The sequence below is a fragment of the Quercus suber genome, unplaced genomic scaffold (assembly GCF_002906115.3).
Source record: "Quercus suber isolate HL8 unplaced genomic scaffold, Cork oak 2.0 scaffold_690, whole genome shotgun sequence".
Lineage (NCBI taxonomy): Eukaryota > Viridiplantae > Streptophyta > Magnoliopsida > Fagales > Fagaceae > Quercus > Quercus suber.
The window spans coordinates 145,770-166,066 of record NW_027070131.1 but is presented as its reverse complement, the minus strand read 5'-3'; the positions used below and the strand labels follow the sequence as shown (position 1 = coordinate 166,066).

Below are 20,297 nucleotides of genomic sequence, written 5' to 3'. Positions count from 1 at the left end.
TCAAATGACAAGATGCTTGGAGGTATATAATATAAGTGATTAAAACCAGCAGCTTTTGGCTGGTTTGTGATTTAAAATCCTTTGCTTGGAAGTGGACGTTAGATTATCAAGTTAATGTAATTGACACACCAATTTGTAAGCTAAAAAATTGATGATAATTATAGTCTTTTCCAATTTTAGATTATCAAGTTAATGCATGCCACTTAATAGTTAATACACGGGTGTGGTTAGTTGGACCGACTATGGGCTAAATCCAATTCAAAGTAGGAATAGGAATCCTAATTCGGGTCATAGTGGTTTATGTAAAAGACACAATTCCTAATTTACCCTCGTATCCATGTCTATATAAACAGCAGAGAGCACCATCATTCATACACACACCAAAAAAAAGTTTTATTGTCAGGAAGAGAGAGCGAGCAAGCGAGACTGAGACTGAGACAGAGTACATAGACAGAATAGAGAGTAAGCTTAGGTAACTATTCTTAGAATCCTTAAACCTTTTTGTTTTCTCTCTTTTATTACTGAATTCTTAGCTCCGTAATATGTTGTTGTTTCACGTTGTGTTTTAAGATTGTCGGTTTGATTTTGATTCACCCTCTATGGATTCATTGAATTTTCCACCAACAAAACTTATTTTTATTTTTATGATTTCATTGATTTTACTTTACCTGAAGTGATGTTTGAATGCAGTTTTGTTAGTTATTCTGAGTTTTGAGTGTAGATTTATGGTTGGTTGTCTCTGAAAAATTTGAAGAGACTGTTGAAAATACTCTTAACAGCATCATTTGTGGGAAATAATAGAATTTGGTGATCTTTGCTCGTGTGCAATTGTACCATGGAGCTGCTTGTAAGATGATGAGATACATGGGAAATCAGCAAGACCATTAACCAGACTTAATTAAGTAGCATGAAAGTTATATTTTGTTTTTTTATCATTAACATCACTTTTAATATATATGCACCAATTACAATATGTTAAGTTTAGATGTGATAAATGTTGTGTTTTGAGATTTTTATCAAATAGTCTTGTGATACAAAAAATAGGTATTGTTAACGAATCCTTTAAGGTACGTCTTATAAAATAATAAATATTTAATTACAAGCTATAAAGCATATGTTTAAAAAAATGAAAATACACTTATCAATAGTTTATTGATAAGTAAGAACACTTATCAATAGTTTATTGATAGCGAGTGGGGGATTCAAGATTCCAGAGCTTTTTGACACCTCCCAAAGCCAAAAGACTTTGATGGTAGGGCCTCCTATATTTTCAAGCGTATGTGACAATATCAGGACAATGGATGTGTGTAAAATGTAAACCTATGGGAAAAATTAACCAGTCCCCATGGCTTACATTGAGGGGGACCGACCAAACGTAGATCAGCATTGCCGATGATCAATATTTTTCTCATCACTATAGTCTTTTGTGTCGACTATGGGCCAAAATCCAATTGAAAGTAGGAATAGGAAATCCTAATTCGAATCATAGCCAGTTTGTTAATGCCTTGAATCCCAAGTTTCTTAGAATAGAAAGACACAATTCCATATTTATATAAACAGCAGAGAGTGCCACATCCATACACACTCAAAAAAAAAAAAAAAGTTTCATTGTGAGAGAAAGGGAGTGAGTAAGCAAGACTGATACTGAGAGATTGCAGGTAACTATTCTTAGAATCCTTAGACCTTTTTTGCTTTCTCTCTTTTATTATTGGATTCTTAGCTCGGTAATCTGCTGTTGTTTCATGTTGTGTTTTAAGAAAGTTGGTCTATAGGTCTGTTTGATTTTGATTCACCCTCTATGAATTCAATGAATTTTTCACCAATAAAACTTTTATTTTTTCGATGATTTCATTGTTTTTATTTTACCTAAGAATTGTTGTTTGAATGCAGTTTAGTTAGTTATTTTGAGTTTTGAGTGAAGTTTTATGGTTGGTTGTATCTGAAATTGTGATTTTTAGATAAGTTTGAACGACCCTCTATTTATTTGTCTTCGTATTACTTACATGGTTTGAATTTAGCTTTTGTTAATTAACTGGTTACTCATGTTTTAAGGGGAAAATCATATTTTATCTGAAATTCTGATTTGCAGTTTGATTTTATTTTCCCTGTAATTTGTTTGACTTTTTGTGATTTTCCACTAAGTGATATTTGAATGTAGTTTTGTTAATCTCATTAACCGGTTAGATATAATTAACCATATAAATATGTTTTAACTTTTAAGTGGAATGTGCTCGAAACTATATACAATTTGCAGATGGGTTTGTTTGATCATGTTGCTTGGCCCTCTAATATATTTATTTGTCTTGCTGTGAATTTTCCACAAGAAAGTTTTTCTTTTTGGGTGATTTTTATTATTTTAACATACAACAAGTGATGTAATCATATAGTTTTAGCATCTATGTTAGAATTATGCACAAACCATTTACATATCAGCTAACTGTACAAATTTTTCTCCCGATAAATTATATAATTAAGTAGTTATCACTTTTCTACTTTCTCATCGAGTTTGTTGGATTCTATCTTAGACAACATAAAATGTCTCTATTATTAAAATCCTCAAATTTTTTGTATATTACTATCTTGATTGTAAGTTTGTAACAATAAACTAAGTGAAACGAAAACTTCTCATAAATTACTTGAGACTAATTTAGACTAACAATGCTCCACTCCTAAAACTTCATATCATGTGTGTGGGTAAATTTTTCTAAATTTTCTATGTTGTCTTACTTTTTACCCGTGCTTATTATATAGGAAATGGAGGGCTCAATTATTGGAGAAAAATATAAGCTTGGAAAAATAATTATTATTACTGAATTCTTAGCTCTGTAATCTGTTGTTGTTTCACGTTGTGTTTTAAGATAGTCGGTTTGATTTTGATTCACCCTCTATGGATTCATTGAATTTTCCACCAACAAAACTTATTTTTATTTTTATGATTTCATTGATTTTACTTTACCTGAGTGATGTTTGAATGCAGTTTTGTTAGTTATTCTGAGTTTTGAGTGTAGATTTATGGTTGGTTGTCTCTGAAAAATTTGAAGAGACTGTTGAAGATACTCTTAACAGCATCATTTGTGGGAAATAATAGAATTTGGTGATCTCTGCTCGTGTGCAATTGTACCATGGAGCTGCTTGTAAGATGATGAGATACATGGGAAATCAGCAAGACCATTAACCAGACTTAATTAAGTAGCATGAAAGTTATATTTTGTTTTTTTTATCATTAACATCACTTTTATTATATATATGCACCAATTATCATAGTCGGTTTGTTAATGCCTTGAATCCCAAGTTTCTTAGAATAGAAAGACACAATTCCATATCTATATAAACAGCAGAGAGTGCCACATTCATACACACTCAAAAAAAAAAAAAAGTTTCATTGTGAGAGAAAGGGAGTGAGTAAGCAAGACTGATACTGAGAGATTGCAGGTAACTATTCTTAGAATCCTTAGACCTTTTTTGCTTTCTCTCTTTTATTATTGGATTCTTAGCTCTGTAATCTGCTGTTGTTTCATGTTGTGTTTTAAGATAGTTGGTCTATAGGTCTGTTTGATTTTGATTCACCCTCTATGAATTCATTGAATTTTTCACCAATAAAACTTTTATTTTTTCGATGATTTCATTGTTTTTACTTTACCTAAGAATTGATGTTTGAATGCAGTTTAGTTAGTTATTTTGAGTTTTGAGTGAAGTTTTATGGTTGGTTGTATCTGAAATTGTGATTTTTAACTGGTTACTCATGTTTTAAGTGGAAAATCATATTTTATCTGAAATTCTGATTTGCAGTTTGATTTTATTTTCCCTGTAATTTGTTTGACTTTTTGTGATTTTCCACTAAGTGATATTTGAATGTAGTTTTGTTAATCTCATTAACCGGTTAGATATAATTAACCATATAAATATGTTTTAACTTTTAAGTGGAATGTGCTCGAAACTATATACAATTTGCAGGTGGGTTTGTTTGATCATGTTGCTTGGCCCTCTAATATATTTATTTGTCTTGCTGTGAATTTTCCACGAGAAAGTTTTTCTTTTTGGGTGATTTTTATTATTTTAACATACATCAAGTGATGTAATCATATAGTTTTAGCATCTATGTTAGAATTATGCACAAACCATTTACATATCAGCTAACTATACAAATTTTTCTCCCGATAATTTATATAATTAAGTAGTTATCACTTTTCTACTTTCTCATCGACTTTGTTGGATTCTATCTTAGACAACATAAAATGTCTCTATTATTAAAATCCTCAAATTTTTTGTATATTACTATCTTGATTGTAAGTTTGTAACAATAAACTAAGTGAAACGAAAACTTCTCATAAATTACTTGAGACTAATTTAGACTAACAATGCTCCTACTCCTAAAACTTCATATCATGTGTGTGGGTAAATTTTTCTAAATTTTCTATGTTGTCTTACTTTTTACCCGTGCTTATTATATAGGAAATGGAGGGCTCAATTATTGGAGAAAAATATAAGCTTGGAAAAATAATTGGCCGTGGTGCCTTTGGGAAGGTGAGAATTGCAACAGATATCCAGACTACATGTGAGGTTGCTGTAAAGATCCTTGTCCGTGAGACGATGGTGAAAAAGAAAATGGAAGAAATAGGTTTGTATTACTTGTTTGGATTCTTGCATGATTATGTGATCTATCTGAATGAATTTACAATTGGGCCAGATCATTTATTATTTCAAATAACTTAGTTTATAATCTGGAATGTTGTATTGAATCACAATTGTATTTGCAATGCTTGTCCTTGATGATTTCAACTGATAAGAAAATTAATGGATTTAGGGAGTATTTCTGAAATTTGAAGAGCAAACATTTTATCCTTATTCCAAGGGAACTAATTAAAGGTTTTCTACCTTTGTTTCTCCATGCTTATGGTTACTTTAATCTTGCCTATAGATATAAAATTTTTGCTTATTCTTTTCTTTTTACCTTAAAATTTTTATTAATTTTTTTTCCCTTTAAATTGGTGTAGTGTATAGAGAAATCGAAATATTGAGATCGTTGAGGCATCCTCATATAATTAGACTTTATGAGGTTATAGACACCCCAAAAGAGATCTACTTTGTGATGGAGTATGCAAAGAAAGGAGATTTACTTGAATACATTTTGGATATGGGAAAATTGCAGGAGGAAGAAGCTCGTAAAATTTTTCAGCAAGTAGGATTCACAAATATTTTTCAGTTTCCTCCAACTCTTAGGTACTTTAATATTTAAAGTGTGCTAATCCCTATGTCTTGAATCAGATAATCTCTGGTGTGGAGTATTGTCATGAGAATTATGTGGTTCATAGAGACCTTAAGCCTGATAATTTGCTTTTGGATTCTGAACAAAATGTGAAGATTACTGATTTTGGTTTGAGCAATATAATGTCTGATGGTCAAGGGTTTACTACAAGATGTGGAAGTCCAGATTATGTTGCCCCAGAGGTATAAATTTTTCGCTTTTTTAACATAGGAAATTTAGGTAAATTTTTCATGATCTCAATCTCATGGGTTACTGTCTCTATCAATTTCTTTAGGTACTTTCGGAAGGATTCTATAAGGGGCCCCACGTAGATGTTTGGAGTTGCGGCATCATCCTATACAATCTACTATGTGGCAAGTTTCCAGCATTCAATAAAGTAAACATTCCAAACCTCTATAAGAAAATAAATGTATTGCTATACATACATTTTCTTTAGTAAAGCATCATTCGTTTGGTTATTGTTTTCAATCATGATTCCACTTTGGTATATTTGGTGTGCACCATTGTCATCTTTGATTCACAATAGTTTGTCTTGCCAAACTTGTATTTGAGTTTATACATGTTCTTTTGGATTCTTCTTTTTCCACACGTATCTTTTTTGGGAGAGAAATGTAATTTTAGAGGTTGTTATTTTTTTGTTTTTGTTTTTTGGTTTATTATGGCTTTGTACCATATTATTGTTATGATGATGCAATCTCATTTATCCTGCTCTACACAATTTTGCTATGTAGGCTGGGATATCCACTTTTCCAAGTCATTTATCACCTACAGCGAGAGACTTGATATCAAAGATGCTTACAGTGAACCCAGTGGAGCGTATAGAAATTCCCATGATTCGCAAGCACCAGTGGTTTCAGGCACATCTTCCATGATTTTGAGAAATTGTATTTCGATGTTTGATTATAGTAAGTGAGAACTAATAGGAATGTGAACGATATTTATGAGTTTTACTTTTATCCATGATTTACAAGTTTCATTACAAAATATTGTAGCAATGTTTGAATGTTCTCTTTACTAGTTATTATTATTATTATTATTTTTTAATTTATAAATGTCTTTAGACACCTTAAGTAATTTTTTTTATATGTGTTTCCTAAGAAATATAATACTACTAAGTATTATTAAAGGGTTTGAATTTTATTGCATTTTTTTACACATGTTATTCATTTTTTTTCCTTAGCATATATGTTATGTGCATGACTCAAATGCATTATACAAGATTTTATTAATAAGTAAATTAGACCTATAATAAAATGTAAAATGTTAATTTATAGTAATGCATTGTGTCTTTATTCATTCTTAAAACTAATTATAACTTATCAATCCGGTCACTTTTCACTATTATGACTTTACACATTCTTGAACCTAACTGTAATCTATAATAGAAAATATATTTACATAATACAAACATTTGCAGAGAAACAATTTATTTATTTTTAATTTATATTCACTAGGAAAAAAAAAAATCTAATTTCACCACTATATTTATATTTGTGTGCTAATGTAATATTCAAGATAGGTTGAAGGATCAAGTTTCGCTCTTATATAGAGAACCATGTGTCATTTTCATCAACTTCAAGAAATAGAGATTGTTCCAAACAAAGGTTTTTTTTTTTTTTTTTCTCCTTTCCTTTTCTTTTTGTATAAAATATTACATGAAACTTTTTTGCGGTGTACCAACTTTTTCTACATGATATTGAATTCAACTTGAATAAAACCTTCAACAGGCACTTAGAATCACAGATGCATACATAATAATTTAGTTAAAAAATTGATGTAACAACAAATTTGATTAATGTTACCTCAACAATAAACCACTTCTACCATATTGAATACATTACTTATCATAGATTATGGTTTTACATCACTATATTATTATAGTTATTATTAATTTTTTTTAGATTTCAATTGGTAAAATAATGGTATGATGAGAAATGACCAGGGTATGTGAACTTTGATTTGTAATAACAAAACTTAACTATAAGCGTGACATGCCTTAGGTTTAAATTGTTCACAATATAATAAGTTTTTATTTTTATCGTTCTTTACCCTTGAAAACAAATTAGAAGATTCGACATATTACTTTCAATTGCAACCTATCCTCTTGTGGTTTGGTTTTATGATCTTTCACAATTTAGTCCCACAAAACTTTTCATTTGCTAAATTTTGATTCTTTACTGTTTATATAAAAATTAAATTATAAAGGGGTCTTTGGATTGAACCCTACTAAAATTGAAATGTCCTTTTCAAAATGTTAGAATCTAGTGAAAAATAAACAAGAAAAGAAAATCACATTTTTGGGAGGCGGAAGGGAGAAGAAAAGTCATTATCGATACTACTATTTAAGAGCTTCCTCCATTTAGACTTTAAAATTTTGATGTCCCAAACTAACCTCATACATAAATCCTACTCAAATAAGAATTTAATAGAATTTAAATTCACCAAAAAAAAAAAAAAAAGAGAGAGAGAAAAGTCATGGCTGCCATAGCAAAATAAAATAAAAACCTTAAAATGCTAAATAAAATCATTAGACTCTAATATAGGGTTGCGCAGCAACTTGGCATTTGAAGGAATTGTCCAACTAGTGCGAGAGAATATCAACTACAATAATGATCTTCCACAGAATGTACAAAAATTAAGATTAGCGATGAGGTATTTCTAGTCAAGCTTTCATTACACTCATAATCTTCCTGCCACATTCAAGAAAACACAATATTCAGTAGTGAAAGAAACAACATTAAACCAAATTTAAAGCAAAAGAACTAACATTTTTACTAGAAGAACTCAAAATTATTTTTAATAACAACTAACAATAAAAACATGATTGGTTACCTGTTGCTTAGGGAAGATCCAAGTTAGAAAAAGCTCTATTGATACTCTAACATAAACAAAGACCTTCTTTTAGGATTCTGATCAGCTTTGATACAAAACTCCTTATAACCAAAAATATTTCTAATAAGTTGAGCATTCATCATGAAGATGAAAATTTTCAAAAAAACGAAGAAGGGTATTCCATGATTTTCACTTTCTAGTTTAACTCCTTTTCTAGAACTCACTAGGTGCAATGTTTAATATAGGTGCTGCACTTAAATTTATATAGGCCTGAAGGTATGTTTTCATATGCTTCGCAACGTCTAAGTTGTAAAGTAATTAAGACATGATATGCTCAAAAATTCCAGCCCAACAACTATAACTATATTGTTCTTTGTTCCTATTAATTCTCCTTATTTGCAAAGATATTGTAATATCACCTTCCTAAATTAGCTAAAGCTCACAACTTTGAATGGATTATTTTTCAACTGCACACCAATTTTTCCTTCTTAAGCTTATGCAAGAGACAAGTAATTATGCTTATAAGGTAAGGAAGAAAATTGGAGTGATGTTCAATACTCGTGCATGTATTCATTAAAAAAGCGTGAGGTTCATTGGAGTGCATGTCTCCAAAGAAAAAAGAATCCAAATTAATTGGAATTTGAAATATAAGGATACATTTTACTACGATCATGTTAAGATATCAATTGATTTATATTTTATGTAGGTGGGATTTAATCTCTCATAGATTATTCAAACAAATTTATCGGTTAAAATAACTTGAACCCATTTTTGTAATTTTTTTTTTTTGGATAAACTCATTTACATACTTAATTAGACCTTAACCGTTTAAGAGCTTTGTAATTCAATTAGTATCACTTAGGCTTTGTAGATGAAATCTAACTAGAATGCAGGGCCAGAAACCTTGTGTATATAATTAAATCCTTCTAATTCCAACTGTAAGTGAAATTTGATGTTTTGTTGTAAGAGCCACCTCCACAATTTTTTCCCCTCTCTTGGACGGGTGAGGAGGCATTCTTTCAGGAGTAATTGATGGTACCTAAAAAAATCCAAAAACTATTAACATAATCAAATCATGGGATTCTTTAATTTTTGCTAAACTATATCAAGGGTTTAATATACAATCTTAAGGCTTATCATCCAAAATGTAAAATTAAAATTAAAAAGTTAATCTTTACAAGTGTTTAATGTTTATCCCTTCCAAGTAAGTTGGACAGATCTCAGAACAACACAACTGTTTGAGATAATTAGGGTGTGATTCAATCAAAAAAAAAAACATTAATTAGTATGTGTAATCTTGATATTGTAGATTATGCACTGTTGTTATTCGATCTTGTTCTCTTTGCAAGAAATCTAGTCCACTACCAAAGTCCAATGACTACTGACCACGCAGTTTTATCAAACTTTTGGGACCCCTTCAACTTCCCCAAATAAACCATACTAAACTACAAAATTATTCTAGTGCCATCAACAAACACCACCAAAAGTAATAAAAAGTCACCAAGCTATTGCTACTCATATCAGCCATTATTACTGCAATGTTTTGCCATTTTCAAACTGGGGAAGAGGAGGCATTTACTTTCTAGGAACTGGAAGATTAAATGTAACAGGCTAAACAGTGGAGAATTTTTTTTATCAGTTTAGATAAACATTAAATGGAAAACACAAGAAAACAAACAGCTGCACATAAATAAACACAAAGATAAATACCACTAGACTTGTCTCTATCCCTTGCTAATATTAGAGCTATAGCATATGATAAGTATGGCATGGCATAATTTGCAATGCATGAGTTTGTCATCAACTCCAACACCCACTTCTCATACTCTAACCCAAGTCACTAGTAATAGTAAAAATCTTTCATGAAAAAAGGAAGCCATCCATTGCCCTATGAAGCACGGGTGCGTTTCGGGACTCGGGTGCGGGTGCGGGTGCGGGTGCGGGACTCGGTAATTTTTGAAAAAGTAGGGTGCGGGTGCGGCAAGACTCGGCGATTAAAAAATTATTAAAAATATTTTTATTTATATTTTCTATATATTTTTCCTATTAAAATATTCATAAAAAACACATTGTTATGCCTTGATTCACAAAACAAAGAAAGAAGAAGACAAGAAACACATTACAATGCCTCTGAGGTCATAATTTCGGATTTTCCGGCGAGTTTCAAGGCCGATATCAGCCTGTTTCGGCCGTTTCCGGCATATTTCGGCCGTATCGGCCGTATCGGTCGCCGGCCGATATGATCCGATACGGCCGATATTGACCGATTCTGGCCGAATCGAAGCCGATTCTGGCCGAATCGAGCCTCGTCGGCGCGAATCGAGCCTCGTTGGCTCAAATCCGAGAAAAAAAAAAAAAAAAAAACCCCCCCCTCTCTCCTCTTCCACTCTTAATTCTTGAAATTGTTATATTTATTTTGAATTACATAACTCATTGAAACATAAAACATCTAGAGATACAACAATGTAAGAGTACAATGATTACAAAACAATTACAAGTTATAACAATGTAAATGCTTACATATCGTGAAAGAACTTGTAGGTTTTGATATCTTCTATGATAAACTTGACTGCACCAACGCAACCCAACACTGCAACAACTGAGAACCAGGTAGCTATTGCAAAATTAAGGAGCTGCATTGAAAGATGACATTTGGCATCCTTGGGCATTCTTCCCGCTTTCAAATATGCTACAGAAGGGAAGACAAAATCCAGTGGAGTGAACCTAATTGCGCCAGAGAAGGACACAAAGTCCCCAAAAAAGGGCACGGCCGCAGCAATAAGAGCCATGTAAATGGAAGTGAAAATAAGTCGGACAAGGTATTTTCTCAGGGAGAAACGGCCAGTAACTTTGCTGGACAGCATTTTTTCCCCAAAGTAGGCATACGTTGGCCTGCAATATATCTAAAAGAAAAAATTCCATTTAAAGAAGCATTGAATTCATAATCGTTTAAAAATGTGACTAATGCAGAGCCAAGAGAGGAAGTAATCATAAAAATTGTGGGAAGATGCCAGCATAATCGTTTAAAAACGTGACTAATGCAGAACCAAGAGAGGAAGTACTCACAAAACTGGTAACATTGGGATCAGCTCCAGCATTCAACAAGCATTTGATAATTTCTCCCTTCAAAAGCAGCACTTTCTAATTTTCTAGAGGTGTCACTCCATGCTTGCTTATGTTTGGATCAGCTCCTGCCTATTGAAATTGCACAAATGCTCTAAAACTTGAAATTTCTGTGATCAATTACTCATAACTATCAGAATATAAGTGCTGGTATATACAAACAGCTTGTCGCAATATAATTCAACAAAAAATAAATATATCAAATAATGAGACTTGTAATGATGGTATCTCTGAGACTAAATTATGAAAAGGGAAACAGCCACCATAGATCCCTTTTTGTAAACAAAAATAATATAACTGGAGTTTATTTTGAAAATTGAACTTTTTAGAATAATATAAGGAGCTTTAAGGTCAACTAATAATCACACTCATTGGCTGGTGACACCCAGCATTCTTGTGTGGGAAGCATGAAAGCTAAGAATTTGACACAAAAAATAATTATGTTGAGAAGCCAATATGAGCCTTCTCATCTTTCTGAAATATTGATAACATATAATAATTCCAATTTTGGAGAAGACATTGTTACCGATTATTTTGCTTTTTAAAATTTTAATTAATCAATTTTTTTTTCCAGACAACATTTACTTCAACAAGTAAGAGCTATTACATAGAAAAAGATGTCATGAATCATATAATTTTGAATGAAAACTAAAAGACTGAAAAAACTTTATGACAGTGAGCTAAACAACCTCATTTGCATGGTCGTTGCTAGAGAAACTCTAGGATTATAGTGACATGCATCACACATTCATGTTAACTTCTGTGACTGAGTAAAACTAGCAACAAAATATATACATGCTATGGTATAACAAAAAAAAAAAAAATTTGAACGTACCTGAAGCAGAAGTTCAACACACTCAATTGAAGCCATCACCAAAGGAGGTAAACGATTATGGAAAATTACATTTGGCTGCAAAAGAGTTATCAAATAACAATTAATTCCAAACGGTCGTCAGACTAATATGTGAATTTAGCTAGGCTTTCCTCTCCTAATATGAAATCTTCCACTTGACATAATTTTTATTTAATCAAAAGGCTATATATATATATATATATTAACTGTGATTGCAACAAGCCAATTGTCAAAGCCATAGTAATTAAACTAAAACAATAGAAAATTGTCAACTAATACATAAAAGTTTATGTTGAAAACTCAAAAAATATAAATCAAGGTAGAGTACACTGTGATCACAACAAGCCAATTGTCAAAGACATAGTACTTAAACTAAAAGAAACAAAAATGACAGAACTAGTGCATAAAAGCTTATATCAAAACCTTGAAAAAACATAAATCAAGGTAAAAGTTAGTGCACACTCAGAAAGTAAGTTATAGTCCAACCAAATTTAACACGAACGTCTCAACAAGTTTGGCTGAATTTACAGAGTTACAAAATATCTAAAACTACCTATGGATTAATAGCATATGCAATTTATTTAACACAAATAGGAAATATTATTTCTAATAGCGGTTATCCAATCCTAATTTAATACTGACATCAACTTTCTAATGATATTTTTACTATAACTTCCAACATTTGGAAGCTAACAAATATTCTCATAGATTGTCAAGGTTAGGACAAAAGTTATATGCTAGGTTTTACATAATATTTTTCCAATCCATCCTTTTTTGGAGTCCCACCAACAACACACAGGTTATAATTAATAGTTCTTCCAAATTAAAAAACAAACTTGCTCACATTGGCATGGTTTTCTAACAAAATTCTGACTGAATCTTTCTTGCCATGAGCTGCCGCATTTTGTAATGGTGTGCCACAATTAGAAATCGCGTCCACTTAGCCACCTTTTGAAATCAGAAGGCGTAAAATTCTCTTAATCCCTGCAACTGTGTAACTATATAAGTGATAATAAAGCATAAATAAACCAAAAGCTATACATAGAAACAAGGAGAATAGTCAGAATACAATCAATGAGATTTAATGTTAGGCAGAATGATAAATAGTGACAAGAATTACCCTATGCACCATCTCTCTGATTATAGCTTAATCTGAAAAATAAAGCTCCTCTTTCTCCCTCACATACTTTTAATACTCTCTACTGACCATCCTGCATCTTTATTAATCCATCTATTCAATCTATTCATCTTCCCATTATTTATTTAATACTTTGAATTTTTTCCTCACTTCCATTAATATTGCAGTCTGGTTTCCATCACCAGAGGAAACCATTTCATTAAATTTGTAGATACTTGTTATGCAACATAGTACTTGATTTGTTGAAGGTATTATTCTCATTTCATAATTTTAGGCACCACCTTGTAATTATTTAACATTGAAGAAGCTCCACAAAAAGTAATTTACAATGAGGCAGTTGAAATTTTGTAAATTCCCTTAACATATTAATTATTCATGTAGCATTAGAATTTTTTTTTTTCTTTTTTGAAAATTCAATATTTACGATGGGGAAGGGGGATTTGAACCCTCGATGTCTTTGTTAGAAACATGAGATGTCAATTGAGCTACTAGGTTCTTGGTCATTAGAAAGAAATTTGAATGACAATAAGCAATTTCTGCATTAGAGATCCCATCAAATGAACAAATCAAAACACTTATATTGACAATTTAAGGTAGCAAAAAAAAACTGCACTTGGCGACCATAATGGTAGAGCCACAATAACTACAATTGCTTATATATATATTGACATGGAAGTTCTAGGTCCCCAGGAAAAGCAATAACCAAATGCAAATGCAAAGATAATAAAGCATATCCAGTTTCTAGTTAAACTTTTGTCCCAAACCTATCATCCTTCCAGCCATGTTATTTTATGTAAGCTAATAGTTTTTGAATTCTTTTCTTATACTCATGCAAATTAACAAGTGAATATACTAAAGAGTTGTGGATGTAAATTTTTTTTATTGGTAAGTTACAATACACACCCAGTGGGTTGTGAATCCATGATTGCAACCTCCACCCATTCTTACAGGATAAATGTCATTTGAGCTAAAGCTCATTACATCCGATAAACATTCAACAAGCATCCAAATTAATTTTTCTATTATAGCCAAGCAAAACAGAAATGTATAAATTTTAATTCTCCTTAACTGATTGACATCTGGATCCAAAACTGAATAGGGAAAAAATTTTGAGGGTGAAGGAGACCAGCTTTCCTTTTTGCAAAGAGATATAGCTAACCTGTACATGCAGCATAATGCAGAGAAGTCTCCCCATTTTCATTTGATGCATTAGGATCCGCACCGTTCTCAAGAAGTTAAGCCGCAGTGTGATAATAGTGTCCTAGAATTGCATGGTGTACAGGATTTTGACCTTTAAAGAGCCCATTGCCACAATGCATCTTTCACTATACCATCCACAGCATATTTAGGTGAGAAAAATATGCCAAGCTCCGCATTACTTATCAACATAGCTAAATGAGAGGTCTCAGGAATTTTAGCAATAATTGCAATCAACAATGAACACAGCAATCAGACGCATCACAAGAAAAGTGAACATTGTTAATAATTTAAGGTGTATTTGAGTAATCCAGATGTGTTTCCCACACACCATTTACAAGCTTTAAAATGCCTGTACATAAAAAAAGGAACAGCTAATGACATATCATTTAAAGTTAAAACTAAAACTGAAAATGCAAAATCACCTCAATCAATTACAGGCCTTGGGGGTAACAATGTTAAATTACCGATTGTCCCAAAAGATTAAACTATTAGAAAATTGTGAATTTAATCACTTAACTATAAGTCTAACACTCCCTCTTACTTGTGGGCCTAAATTTCCCCTTAATAAGTGAGGGCCCAACAAGAGGGAATTTAACATTTTAAATGAGAGGTAAAGTGAAGACATGGATCGAACTCAAGATCTCCTGCTCTAATACTATGTTAAATTACTGATTGTCTCAAAAGCTTAAACTATTAAAAAATTGTGAATTTAATCACTTAACCATAAGTCTAACAAACAAAACACTTCATTTTCATATTTCAAACAAAAATAATTGTAGTTCTAAGATTAAAATTTATGAAACTTCAGAAACTATAAACCACATTCAAACAAATTCCTAGTACTATTTCCAGAATATAGCTTACCATGCACCATATAGGTGGCAATAAGTATCACATTGTACATATAATACACCTAAAGCAAGTACATTGTCCAGGATGAAAGTACACACCTTGACAAAACCTACCTTAACACATTTGAGTCACTATGTAGAAATGTTCTTAGTTCTGCAACTACAAGGAGGTCCTTATTAAATGTTGCAAATTTCACAACTTATGACATAATTCTATAGTCTATGTATCACACAAATCAAACTATTTATATGGAATTTTTTTTAGTTTTACTCACAAAACCATGTGTATGCAAGTAATAAACGGAATCTTAGGTATCAAGATACTACGATTCAAACATTAACAAAAGTATGTAGTAAGAACAAAATCACAGTGCAAGAGCAGAATGTTGGGGGCAGATAATATGACCTTAAACCAAACCAAAAGGTAGCAGAACCCTAAATACATATAGACCAATCATTTAGGCACTCCCCCAAATTTATGTTCCCCTAGGGCCTAGGCAGACTAAGGGGCTTGCACCAAATACCAATTGAATTAAAGTAAGGACTACACGAAACCTGTTGTCCACATACTTGTATTCTTCTTTCATCTTAAATCACCTCAATATCAAAGTAATTAAGATCCCCTCATGTGTGTGTTCTTTTCATCCTGAAAAAACTTTCATAGCTTTAAAATCTTCAGTGATCTCTTTGTTTGTACTGCATGCGTGTATGTGGAAGTTTATAAAAAGAGTGAATTAAAATAAGGAATGGGCGTTATGTACTTTTTTTTTTAGAAAGAAGATTATTAGCCATTATCGGCGAAAAGAACAAAATAAAGGTAGGGTGGGAGCCACACCGAAAACTGAAAGAGAGTCCTCAGCAGGTTGGAAGGTCTTGATCTCCGCCTCTGAGTCTCCCTCACGTAGGAAGGGTCTGATACCGAGTTCCTGAGCAAATGTGATCGCCCTAGCAGCAGCCAAAGCTTCGGCAATGTCTGGAGAGAACGGCAGAGGAGCTTGCTCCGATAGTGAAGCCACCACGTTGCCATTGCAGTCCCGAACAGCTACTCCCAAACCCGCCTTCCTTATATCAGTAAACATGGCTCCGTCAAAATTAATTTTGAAACAATTCGTAGGAGGGGGAAACCACTGGTTTGCACTTCTGAAACTGAAACAGAAATAATATAGGAATTGGAATTCCGTGAGAAAGACACAGTTCAATTTAGACTGAATCAAAACAAAAACACCAAAAAAAAAAAAAAAAAAACAATTTTGACAATTTTTTATATATAATTTCTTATAGTCTTAATAATTATGTAATTTTTTTTTTTTTTTGATAAGTAATAATAATTATGTAATTGACACACCAATTTGTAAGCTAAAAAAATTGATGATAATTATAGTCTTTTCCAATTTTAGATTATCAAGTTAATGCATGCCACTTAATACTTAATACACGGGTGTGGTTAGTTGGACCGACTATGGGCCAAATCCAAATCAAAGTAGGAATAGGAATCCTAATTCCGGTCATGGTGGTTTATGTAAAAGACACAATTCCTAATTTACCCTCGTATCTACGTCTACATAAACAGCAGAGAGCACCATCATTCATACACACACTCCAAAAAAAAAGTTTTATTGTCAGGAAGAGAGAGCGAGCAAGCGAGGCTGAGACAGAGACTGAGACAGAGTACATAGACAGAATAGAGAGTAAGCTTAGGTAACTATTCTTAGAATCCTTAAACCTTTTTGTTTTCTCTCTTTTATTACTGAATTCTTAGCTCTGTAATCTGTTGTTGTTTCACGTTTTGTTTTAGGATAGTCGGTTTGATTTTGATTCACCCTCTGTGGATTCATTGAATTTTCCACCAACAAAACTTATTTTTATTTTTATGATTTCATTGATTTTACTTTACCTGAAGTGATGTTTGAATGCAGTTTTGTTAGTTATTCTGAGTTTTGAGTGTAGATTTATGGTTGGTTGTCTCTGAAATTGTGATTTTCATATAAGTTTGAACTACCCACTAATTTGTTTTGTCATTATATTATTTTTAAACTATATATATACAAATCATATTACTTACACGGTTTGAATGTAGTTTTTGTTAATTAACTAGTTACTCGGTTTTTCTTTTTTTGGTGATTTTTATTACTTTTACTTACACTAAGTGATATTTGTATGCAGTTTGGTTAATCTCGTTAATTAACAGGTTAGATATAACTTATAAGCATATAAATATGTTTTAACTTTTAAGTGGAATGTGCTCAAAACTATATATAACTTGCAGATGGGTTTGTTTGATCATGTTGCTTGGCCCTCTAATTTATTTATTTGTCTTGCTGTGAATTTTCCACCAAAGAAAGTTTTTCTTTTGGGGTGATTTTTATTATTTTAACATACGTAAGCATATAATTTCAGCATCACAAACCATTTACATATCAGCTAACTGTACAAATTTTGCTCCATATAATTAAGTAGTTATCACTTTTCTACTTTCTCATCGAGTTTGTTGGATTCTACCCTAGCCAACATAAAATGTCTCAGTTATTAAAATCCTCAAATTGTTTGTATGTTACCATCTTGATTGTAAGTTTGTAACAACAAACTAAGTGATATGAAAACTTCTCATAAATTGATTCAGGGCTAACAATGCTCCTAATCCTAAAACTTCATATCTTCTGGGTGGGTAAATTTTTCTAAAATTTCTATGTTGTCTTACTTTTTATCCGTGCTTATTATGTAGAAAATGGATAGCTCTGAACAAGGTGGCAATTGTCCAAATGAGTTTAAACAAAAATATAAATTTGGAGACTTAATTGGCTGTGGTGGCTTTAGTATGGTGAGAATTGCAACAAATATCCATACTACATGTGAGGTTGCTGTAAAGATCCTTGTCCACGAGACGATGAAGAAAAAGAAAATGGAAGAAAGAGGTTTGTATTACTTGTTTGGATTCTTGCAAGATTATGTAGTCTATCTGAATGAATTTACAATTGGGCTAGATCATTTATTCTTTCAAATAACTTAATTTATAATCAGGGATGATGTATTGAATCACAATCATATTTACAATGCTTAATGGATTTAGAGATTATTTCTGAAATTTGAAAAGCAAACATTTTATACTTATTCCAAGGGAATTAATTAAAAAATTTCTAACTTTGTTTCTCCATGCTTATGGTTATTTTATGGTTACTTTAATCTTGGCTATAGATATAAAATTTTTGCTTTTTCTTTTTTTCTTTTTTCTTTGTTTTTAGCTTAAAATTTTTATTCATTTATTTTTTCCTTTAAATTGTTGTAGTGAAAAGAGAAATCGAAATATTGAGATTGTTAAGGCATCCTCATATAATTAGACTTTATGAGGTTATAGACACCCCAAAAAAGATCTATCTTGTGATGGAGTATGCCAAGTTGGGGGATCTTGCCGTTTACATGGAATCAATTGGAAAATTGCAGGAGGAAGAAGCTCGTAAAATTTTTCAGCAGGTAGAATTAGCTAATATTTTTAAATTTCCTCTAATTCTTAGTTACTCTAATATTTAAAGTATGCTAATCCATGTGTCTTGAAGCAGATAATCTCTGGTGTAGAGTATTGTCATGAGAATAAGGTGGTTCATAGAGACCTTAAGCCTGAGAATTTGCTTTTGGATTCCGAACGGAATGTGAAGATTGCTGATTTTGGTATCTGCAATATAATGTCTGATGGTCAGTTTACGACAAGTTGTGGAAGTCCAGACTATTTTGCCCCTGAGGTATCAATGTGTGGCATTTTTGCATAGGAAATTTAGCTAAATTTTTCTTGATCATCTAATGAGTTACTATCTTTATCAATTTATTTAGGTAATTTCGGGAGGATTCTATGAGGGGCCTCCAGTAGATGTTTGGGGTTGTGGTGTCATCCTATATTTTCTACTATGTGGCACCCGTCCATTTGTTGCGGACAACAATTGTAGCGTTTTTAAGAAGATAACGGTAAAACAATCATTTATTTGGTTATTTTAAATCATAATTTCAGTTTGGCATGTTTGGTGTGCATCATTCTTATATGTGATTCACAATAGTTTGTCTTACTTGAAAGTTTGTATTTGATCTCATACATGTTTTTTTGTGTTCTTTTTTTAGGAGGGAAATGTAATTTTATTGAAGTTTATTTTTTCTTTTCTGATTTTTTTTTTTGGGGTGTATTTATGGCTGTGTTTATTATTATGTTATTATTATGATGTCATAAAAATCTCATTTGGTTTGTTCTACAAACCTATTAGTTTAACATTTGTTTTGAAGTTCGTTTCTGCTTTGTTTTGTACTATGTTTAATAGTTACTTTTCCCCTTTTTTTACGTGGGAATATTGTCTTAGATGGAAAGGATTAGGTGTTCCTTATATAATTGCTATTAGAGTTTAATGTAACCGTTCAAAATTTAGAGTAAAACTATATACATTCCAGCAACTACTCTCAAGTTTTGTGGGCTTAATTGCTTTCACATTTCTTAATGTGGTTGCCTAGGGTTTATCTTCTTTGTTTCTAGTTCAATTCACCTTTCAACAATTAATTTCTCTATATCCGGCATTATCAAGTGGTTTTATTGTTTATTCTTGAGATTTATTTCCTATATCACTGGTTGAGTGGTAAGTCCAGAAATTGTGTGTGCGCTTTTCTATGTTTATTTGTTGATTCTTTTTGCTTGCTATGCATTATATTCGAATTGTTAAGAGTCGTGCTTTTGCAAAGAGATCAAAGGTAATGTGAACTTACACAATTTTGCATTGTAGGATGGGATATACACTCTTCCAAGTCATTTATCACCGGAAGTGAAAGACTTGATATCAAGGATGCTTGAAAGGAACCCATTCGAGAGGATAGAAATTCCTAAGATTCGCGAGCACCCGTGGTTTCAGGCACATCTTCCACGGTATTTAACTTTGCCCCCACCCAATACCCTTCAACAAGTAAAAAAGGTTTGTGACTCTCTCTCTCTCTCTTAATTGTTTTAGTTGATTTAGTTGTAAATTACCTCAACTATCAATTGGATGGTGGTAAACTGGTAATAAGTAT

General features: G+C 31.9%; 2 protein-coding genes and 1 long non-coding RNA gene across 7 annotated transcripts; 2 read left to right on the top strand and 1 right to left on the bottom strand.

The window, feature by feature from the left end:
* The first annotated feature begins 63 nt into the window (after positions 1-63).
* Positions 64-6,336, top strand: LOC112027267 (SNF1-related protein kinase catalytic subunit alpha KIN10). The gene is made up of 6 exons (XM_065766197.1): positions 64-472; positions 4,453-4,618; positions 4,995-5,179; positions 5,266-5,448; positions 5,541-5,642; positions 5,998-6,336. Exons 2-6 carry the CDS (start codon positions 4,456-4,458, stop codon positions 6,136-6,138), a joined length of 774 nt encoding a protein of 257 aa, XP_065622269.1. The 5' UTR covers positions 64-472; positions 4,453-4,455; the 3' UTR covers positions 6,139-6,336.
* Positions 6,337-10,500: 4,164 nt separating this feature from the next.
* Positions 10,501-16,516, bottom strand: LOC136064444 (uncharacterized). 5 transcript variants are annotated; one of them, XR_010626050.1, is made up of 7 exons: positions 16,099-16,511; positions 15,834-15,959; positions 14,372-14,537; positions 12,919-13,064; positions 12,057-12,131; positions 11,165-11,331; positions 10,501-11,001 (listed from the first exon to the last, which is right to left on the bottom strand). It is a non-coding gene; the product is annotated as an uncharacterized LOC136064444 (long non-coding RNA). The 5 variants fall into 5 exon arrangements; XR_010626049.1 differs by having other exon boundaries at positions 14,372-15,959; positions 16,099-16,516; XR_010626051.1 differs by having other exon boundaries at positions 11,165-11,293; positions 14,372-15,959; positions 16,099-16,516.
* Positions 16,517-16,859: 343 nt separating this feature from the next.
* On the top strand, positions 16,860-20,296 carry LOC112027276 (SNF1-related protein kinase catalytic subunit alpha KIN10). The gene is made up of 6 exons (XM_024059949.2): positions 16,860-16,961; positions 17,986-18,175; positions 18,547-18,731; positions 18,818-18,997; positions 19,086-19,217; positions 20,015-20,296. The coding sequence occupies exons 2-6, from the start codon at positions 17,989-17,991 to the stop codon at positions 20,225-20,227; spliced, it is 897 nt and encodes a 298-aa protein (XP_023915717.2). The 5' UTR covers positions 16,860-16,961; positions 17,986-17,988; the 3' UTR covers positions 20,228-20,296.
* The last annotated feature ends 1 nt before the right edge of the window (position 20,297 follows it).

Excerpts from the sequence above, each read along its gene's own strand:
- LOC112027276 (XM_024059949.2), top strand. The coding sequence starts at position 17,989 with ATGGATAGCTCTGAACAAGGTGGCAATTGTCCAAATGAGTTTAAACAA. Across the intron at positions 18,176-18,546 it reads AAAGAAAATGGAAGAAAGAG|TGAAAAGAGAAATCGAAATA; the intron begins GTTTGTATTACT and ends AAATTGTTGTAG. Across the intron at positions 18,998-19,085 it reads CAGACTATTTTGCCCCTGAG|GTAATTTCGGGAGGATTCTA; the intron begins GTATCAATGTGT and ends CAATTTATTTAG.
- LOC112027267 (XM_065766197.1), top strand. The coding sequence starts at position 4,456 with ATGGAGGGCTCAATTATTGGAGAAAAATATAAGCTTGGAAAAATAATT. Across the intron at positions 4,619-4,994 it reads AAAGAAAATGGAAGAAATAG|TGTATAGAGAAATCGAAATA; the intron begins GTTTGTATTACT and ends AAATTGGTGTAG. Across the intron at positions 5,449-5,540 it reads CAGATTATGTTGCCCCAGAG|GTACTTTCGGAAGGATTCTA; the intron begins GTATAAATTTTT and ends CAATTTCTTTAG.